This window comes from Sceloporus undulatus, chromosome 5, assembly GCF_019175285.1.
Source record: "Sceloporus undulatus isolate JIND9_A2432 ecotype Alabama chromosome 5, SceUnd_v1.1, whole genome shotgun sequence".
Taxonomy (NCBI): domain Eukaryota; kingdom Metazoa; phylum Chordata; class Lepidosauria; order Squamata; family Phrynosomatidae; genus Sceloporus; species Sceloporus undulatus.
In genome coordinates, this window is record NC_056526.1 from 107443423 (window position 1) to 107451884 (window position 8462).

The 8462-nt window shown below is 39.4% G+C and overlaps 1 protein-coding gene across 5 annotated transcripts in view; it reads right to left on the minus strand.

Moving 5' to 3' along the window:
• Positions 1–8462, minus strand: part of PCLO (piccolo presynaptic cytomatrix protein) — a 293541-nt gene that overhangs the window by 116283 nt on the left and 168796 nt on the right. For all 5 annotated transcript variants that reach the window (XM_042469225.1, XM_042469224.1, XM_042469223.1 and 2 more), the window contains exon 7: positions 3991–6193. In XM_042469225.1, the coding sequence (XP_042325159.1) occupies positions 3991–6193 (2203 nt within the window). The remainder of the gene's footprint in view (positions 1–3990; positions 6194–8462) is intronic.

Sequence of the window (8462 nt, forward strand, 5' to 3'; positions counted from 1 at the left end):
CTTGGTTGGACAAGCTGAATGACTACACCACACCACATGGAATTCTAGGATACATAGATGGAGGAATGGGTTGGAAAATGTTTTGAAATAAATAATAATATATGAAAGAGGATTTAATTTGTGTCTTTCTTCAACCACCTTGTTAGGTCACCCTTTGTTCTCTCAGGACTGTATTTCTCCATAAGTAAAGGGAAATTGGGTTAAAGGCCTGAAGATTTTAGGAATGGAGAAAAATTGGGATGGTCCATGTAGCAAAACAGAGATCTGCCTTGTGTGATGTAAGATGTTTAGACATTGTTTAAACAAGTCAGTTTGGGAGAGAATGCATGTGAATATGGTAGATGAACTTTATCTGTGCAACACAGCGAGGTCTTCAAGTACAGCCTGCTTCCTTAGTATCACCTTAACAGCAAAGTAAGGGATTGTTTGCTGATGGTGCTGAAGATATCAGGTCATTTCCCCCATCTCTGGATAAATGGTTGCATTGATTGCAATACATGTTTATAGCTGCCACTGTATTTTTTTTTAAAAAAAACAACAACACTGTAACATGGGGATGCAAAAAGTAGTGAGAACAATGAGACAATTCAGAGATGTGTCATTAACTTAACTATGAATGGATTCTGAATTGAACAAGGAAATAAAAAAGAGTTCCACTTATATACACTCGTCCCACCACATTTGCTGCTTTGACTTTTGTGGATTTGATTATTCACACACTTTATTAATATGTTCTCCCCAGGAATATCTAGGTCCTCCAGCGCAACTCTTTGGTCAACTTTAACCAAACTCCAGCGCAACTCTATGGTCAACTGTTGCACTAAAGGACCTAGAGATTTACAGAGAGAACACTCCACTAGGCATTTGTAGCTCCTCCAGTGCAATTCTATGGTCAATGTCTAGCAGATGATGACCCCAGAGGACCTAGAGATTCCTAGAGAGGTATTCTTTCAAGTAAAAACTTAGTGTTTTTGTTATTTTTCCACATTGACGGGGGTCCTGTGCCCCTAACCCCAGCAAATGTGAAGGGATGAGTGTATTAAATTAACTTAGCTATTGTAAATGAGGATGGTCTCATTCATGTGAACTGAGCTTTAAAACAAAATTAAAAAAGAAGGGAATACAAAAATGAAGGAATTTAGCAGCTTAGAATTTTAACTGTGTGATATCACAATGGTAAAAAAAGTCTATTGTCTTCTTATTCCCCTTCTAATATTCCTTGACAGTGGAGATTATCACACAGGGGATGGGACATCATTGTCCTGTCCCTGTCCCATTCTTCCCACCCGATTGTGGTAAGGACTTTCATATGACGTTGCGCTTATCTGGACATTGTCCCACCTGGAAAGCATGAGTGATAGTGATTGCACAAAAGCCTTTCACATGACATCACGTCATTGAAGTGGCATTGCCCTGATATTCTGAAATTGCCCTGGCATTGAAGTGGCATTGCCCTGGCATTTTGCACTAATGGGAGTTTGCGTTAATGCAGTGCCACTTTAAAGACAGGATAATGACAGGATCAGCACATACGATATGAAAGGCTTTTGCATGATCCCCTCCCACAGACCGGAGAGCAATCCCAACTTTGTCCCATCTGATTGTGATAATCTTCAATATTACAAATCAGCTTACCTCTTATTTTCTGTTTGGTAGGATTGAATCCTGAAATATAGCTTGTCTCACTTAACAGTTTCAGTTGATTTCTGATAAAGCTGAATACACAGCTGCCTCCATAATGCATGTTTTACTCATCTTTTCTCATACGTAAATATAAGGCAGGTTTTAAAATAATATAAAAAGCAGGATAGCCAAAATCCAAATAAATTTTAAAAATGACTTAGGTTCAGAACTACTTATAGAGAGTTACCCAAAAGGAAGGTTGGAACCATCCAGTTCTTCCGATGTTGTTTTTCAGCCCTCACATTCTTTACCCTTAGCTAGGTGGGCTAGAGATGCTGGGACTTAAAGTCCTACAACATCTGGAGGACTGCTTCATTCTCATCACTGACTTAAAAGATCAGTGGAGGTTACTCATGGGTAAATGGGTATACGATTGAAACCAGTCACTTACATTCCATGCAAAAGCATCACAATAACGAATGTAAATCCCAGAAATTACAATAGCCAAAATTCATAAAAGCAGTGATACCTTTCTAGGACCAACCAAAATGCACAAAATACATGCCATACTTTTTGCATTTTTGTTGGCCCAGTAAAGACATTACTGTTTTTTGGGTTCTGGCTGGTATTGTACTTTGCTATATGGCCAACATAGCTACCTCTGGATGTTTCCCCCTAACTAATATTATTAGTAAATAAAAATAATGAAAGTGATATGTTTTGGATCCCACCCATCTATACTTTTGGAAGATAGGTCAAGGCCACAACAGGGGTATGAAAAGCAGCTTTACACTAAATATATTTCATTGGGCTTTCTCTTCCACAGTTATTTTATAGACAAGAACACATTTTTTCTGCAATAAATATACTGAAGTATTATTTTCATAGTTATGCCACTTAAAAGTACTATTATATTAAATGGTACCGAAGCAAAATACAAATACATAAATGGACAAATAAAGTAGATAAGAATGTTCCAAAGGACTTAGTTATCATACTGCAGTGTAATACAAGCATTTGTTTTACAGCAATCGTTTTTGTTGGCAAACAAAATAGAGCATGCAGTGTATCTTTATTGGACAATAGGCATAAAACTTAACAGATCACATACAAATTAAAAAAAAGAAAAGAAAACCAAGTAAGAAACTTGCAAAATTCAATAATGTTCAAAACATTGTTAAATGGCATCTGAAACAGTTTTAAAAATATTAAAAACTTTACTCTCAAGTCCGACAAAGCAGAAACATAATGTTTTCAATATTTAACACCAGCATAACACTTTCCTTTGCTTGCCTTTTTTAAAAAACAAAAACAAAACAGAATTTCAACATTGCTTCATGTAAGAAATCTCTTTACATCCGTGGGAGATAAGCTTTTGCACTTGCCTGGAATTACTTCCCATTTTAAAAGAGAGCTTCTTTTATTTGATTATTCTACCTGCTTCTGTCTCAGACTATTCTCAATACTTGAGGCAGATGGGGCTTTTCCAGATGTGCAACTTCCACCACAAATACTTTACAAAAATGCTTATTTAGCACAGATACTGGTTATGGTCTGTATTAGATAACTGATACATACAGCTAGAATTAAAATTGTATGCTGAGGAAATAAACTGCCCTCATAGTCTTTTTGATGTACAGGCATCCATGCACAACCAACAGGCTTTTGGAAGGTGCAATACAGGCTCTAATAATACAAAACCTTATCATAACACTATTGCTTCTACCCACAGATCTATCAGGATTTAAAACAACATTTTATCACTGAATTATATAAAGGAGTCATTCTAAAAAGGCATTCAGTCATATACTGTGCTCTGTGATTCTTAAAAGGTATTAGGCTGCCGAAGGTTTTCAACAATCATATTACACAGAAGGCTAGGTTGACTGAAGAATGGGTTACAGTGGTATGACAACTATAGTTATTTTGGGTGGTGTTTTCAGCCATGGTTGAGTTCAGTGAAGGCTTATCCCTGAACTTTGTGGAAGAATATAGACCAATCCTGAATGAATGCTCCTGAAAATCCCAGCCAAAATGCTTTTATGAAAAATAGACAGCAAGAAATATAGAGAAAAACACAGAATGCAAACTGAAAAGGAAACAAAAACAATACGTCTTGAACATGCAAGTCTATCTATATCCCCATCCAGAATCTGAGCATAGAGTTAAATCAGCCGGCCAACTGAAAGGAATATATATACACACATATATATACATATATATATATACACACACACAATGCAAAAAAAGAAAAAGAAAGAAAGAAAGTAGTAGTAGTAGTCCCAGAAGGATGATGAAATTAGACACATGCATAGAAATGAGGATTTGTGTTGTGAGCGCAATAAAGCAGTCTGAAGTCTAGTTTACCTTCACTATCTGACATGGCATGTTGGAAGTCATCCATGATGAAGGCTATATCCCGGTCATAGCCTCGAGCTCGTGATTCTTCCCTCATATGCTGTTGGACTTCAGGTAATGAATGGCTTGATCCAAACTGGTCTCTGGTGTCTGCAGATATAGGTGGTAATGGTCCAGCTGCTGCTCTTGCCATCCCCATTGGTTGGCCCACAGGACTTAAAGGACTTTCTTCTTCAGAGTTCTGTGCTACTATTGGGATTCTTCCTCTACTCTGACTGATAGGTAAACTGGTAGGTTTAGTTCTTCCAGAGGGGGCTGCATGACTGAAGGAAACATCTAGAGGTTCAGGTTCTTGAGCTTTCAGTCTTAAAGATGAGCTTGAGGAATCTCTTTTTAGTGACAAGTCAAGCCCATAGACTGAGGATGGCCGGGAGGAAGGCCTAGATCTACTGCCACTGCCATAAGGTTTGTCAGCCTCATCTTGTAACGTGGATCTCATGCTTGTACTCAGTGCAGCCCCTAGGCTTGTACCAAGGGAGTGTGTTAATGTGGGTCCCATATATTTCTGTTGGTCTGTGATATTTTTTCGGAGGCCAAATGTTATATCATCCTGGAGAAGCCTAGCTCTGGAGGTGATGCCTCCAAGTGATGATGTGCTGGAAGTCAAGTAGGTTGAATAATCAAGCTCAAGGTCTCTGCTTTCTTGAATGGGTGAAAATTTAGACAATTTGGGATCTAACAAGGCCTTCTTATGCTTTGATTGCTTCTGGTAAAGGATGGCTGCTGGGAGCTGTTTGGCTGCTTGTTTCTCTAATGTAAGCCTGCTTATGCTATATTTCTCAGATTTGGGGAAATGTCTGTAGCTAGTATCTCCATGGTAATACTGGGATAGTCCTGCCAGATGGTCCAGACTTTCAGCACCCCTCCGGAACTCTTGCTTAATTTGATGCTTTAGAAGCTTAAGTTCATAAGGGTCTTCCATAGGGTCTTCATCAGCTTTCATGTAGCTGTGCAGCCGGGAAGAAGTTTGCAGTGGTGCAAGGAAATCTGAGACTTCTTGCACCCTCCGAGCTTCAGTGGTTCGAAGAAGCCTATCAGTCTTGCTCAGATCCTTGTCATGCAGACCATAAGCAGAGCTCAGAGATGATGTTCCTTTACCAATATCCCCAATATCATCTAGTAGCACATAATTGCGTGCTGTGTGGTGGTCAATGTCTGCATAGAATGAGTCACCAGAAATGCTAGAGATGGGACTACTAGCCATGCTGCTTCTCTCATCTAGCCCCAACCGCAAGTCCAAGGTACTATATTTACTACCCAAATGGGATACTGCATATGTGTTATCAGATGATGCAGGTGCTATCATGAGTGGCTGGTTGCGAATCACATCATAGTTTGTTGTTATCTTGGGCTCCAGGTATAATGAGGTTTGCCTTGTTTTTTGTGGGATCACCATCAATTGTGATGAGAGTGGATAGGACGGTTGTTGGGTTTGTGATGGCTGAGCTTGTGGGGTGAAAGACATGGTTGCCACAGTTTGAAATGCTGACTGTGTCTGATAAGGAGAAACCTGCTGTTGATATAAAGGCTGCTGCTGGTAATGAGATTGCTGTGTGTATGGAGTTGGTGCTTGAGTAGGAAGGGCAGGTGAAGAGTATTGATACTGAGAATAAGGACTTGTAGGAGTTGCAAACTGATTTTCTGGTTGGGTCTGTGGAGGTATAAACTGGTCAAATTCTGTTTGTGGAGCAGTTCGTGGTCTTTCCAAGCCATGCTGAGACTCTATCCTGGTAGGCCTCGTACTGCTAACTTCACTGTCAGACATATAATCACGCTCTTCTGCTACTCCCTGAAGGTAGGCACGTTCCCTTTTTTCTCTTTCTTTTAGCAATGCTTCTTTCCGTCGGTTGATGCCCATTTCTAAATAGCGAAGCTTTGCATCTATTTCTTTCTCTTCCTCATCTAGTTCTGCTTGCTTCTTCCGAAGCTTTGCAGATTCTCGTTCTACCAAATCCAGTTCTCTGTCTATATCCTGGAGGATTTTAGCTCTGGCCATAGTATTGCTCCTACAGATCCTTCGGCGTGAAATTGACCCCACAGTGGTGAAGGCTGATTGTGTTCCTACTGTAACATCTTCTGGGGGTGGGTTGGGCAGAGTCCTCTTGACCTTCTTTTGCATTCCTGATGGCACTGCAGTTGAAGATCCTTTAGTCTGCAGCAAAAGGGGGAAAAAAGATAATTATTCCTGAGCAACAGAGCAGTACAGGCCAGCACAACTTCTGATCCACTATGCAAAGGAATACATCCAGATGTACTGTGGGCTCCTACATGTGTTTATGAACCTCATGTTTCCTAACTTTCCTAGAGCCAGGGAAAATGAAGAAAAGGGAAAACAATAAGATCAAAGATCTGGAGTACTCTGTAATTATAAGCTAACTTGCTTGAGGCTAATGAGTTTAAACAACAAGATAATTAAGATTGTACACAATATAAGCTTAATAAGTTATGCATGGCTTGAAAAAAAGCAAGATTTCCCCCGCCACTCTTTTACACAATACACAAGACAAGAAATGAATTCAGTACCATAGCATTTAGCATTCACCACTGTCTCAGAGATGGCTTTAAAAGATAATTACACAAATTAATAAATTATTTGTATGTCAATAGTTCCTTAGCTGTTATAGTTAAATTGATCCTCCATAGTTCAAACAGACTGTATTATTAAATATTAGAAGTTGGTGGCAAACAGTGATGGAAGGCTATTACTGTCATCCTTGATTATGGAATTCTCATAGGCATCTGGCTTGTCATTGACAAAAATAGAATGCTAGATTAGATGGACCTCTGGTATAGAACAGAGCTTGGAAGAATTACTTTTTGAGATTGGGGGTGGGGGGGGGGGGTTAGTGGCCAGGGCACTCTAGTTCCAGTGGCTTCAAGCTCTAACATGCTCTACTCGTATGTAACAGCAAGTTTATCAAAATCATGGAGGGATATCCACTATGTGCTGCTGCTGGATTGAATTTAGCTTGTAAAACTACATGATACATAGGTCTTGACTAACAGAAAAAATTAAGATATGTTTCTTAAATAGGCAGAAAATAGAAAAAAATAAAAATGAGTTTCAAACATAACATGAAACATTGTTTTGTCTAGATATACTATAAAACATAATCAAAGACTTTCTCGATAAAAAAGGGGGAAAAACTAATTGAGTGTCTGCTGGTATGATGCAACATACTGTACTAGTTTGCAAATTTTGTAAAGATACATCTTGTGATTTTTCTCTATGTAGAATTCTTTTAAAACCTAAAAACAAATTGTGATAGACTTCACTGAATTATAAACAGGTCACAACCAAGAGGACTGAAATTCAGAGAGATGCCTTGATTGATTAACCAGAATGACTAACCACTAGCAGCTAGAATTCAGAGCCATAGCCATAGTCTGGAATATTAGTATACACAGGGATCTTGCAGCACCTTTGAGTCTAACTGTGTGAACAAAGTTGTAGCATAAACTTTTATAGATCTGGTCTATGTGATGTCTCCATGCATCTGAGGAAGTTGTTCAAGCCAACTCCTTTTGCACAATTAGTCCCAAAGGTGATGCACAATCTCTTTGCATACCAATCATGAGCAGTAGAGCTCATGCTGTAGAGCTCAGCAGGACATGCAGGAAATGGTAGTCAAGTGAGCAGACAAAAGATGTGTGCATTCCACTTTCTCCCTGGCAGTGTGATGCACATAGCCTGCCCTATGGTTCTGTGGTGCCCACAAAAGGTGAACAAGAGACAAGGTAGGAGCAAATACTGCCTTCCCCCTGCTTGCATATTTTCCAGCTTTCCAGAACTATCAGAAACTAAAACAGTCACTGTGGGTTGGGAGGAAATGGGAGTTTCCTGGCTGGGCACTTTCTTTCTCATGTTTTTTATCCAGTTGATGGACAAAAGGGGCAACGAAAAGGAGGACAGACTGTTATTTACTCTGTACTGCATGACAACCTCTTCTCCTGATCAGTTTCTTCCCTTTGAAAATAAAAGCAATAGTGGGTCCGTACAGACAGGCCAAAATGAAGCTGCTTCGGGTCACTTTGGAGGTATGCTGTTTAAATGATCCTAATGAGCACTGCTTTGGCACAGCTTCTGGCCTCTTAAAAGATGCACGTGTCATTTAACAGCATACCTCCAAAGTGACCCAAAGCAGCTTTTTTGCCTGTTTGTACCAGCCCAGTGTTAAGCATCCTTTTTCAAATCAATGTTGAACATTACATTTAGTTAGGTCTTTAGTTAACCTTTACAGTTCACCACAGTTGATACAATGGCTGTTTTTCACAGTTGTCTTTTAATCTACATGCCACCAACTTCTGCACGTGTTTACATTTTAATGAGTGCTATTCAGTTTTGCTTTCAGCTTTCCATCATCCTTGCCCAATCCAACAAATCAAAGAAACTAATTTTCTCTCAGTGTGCAACAATAATC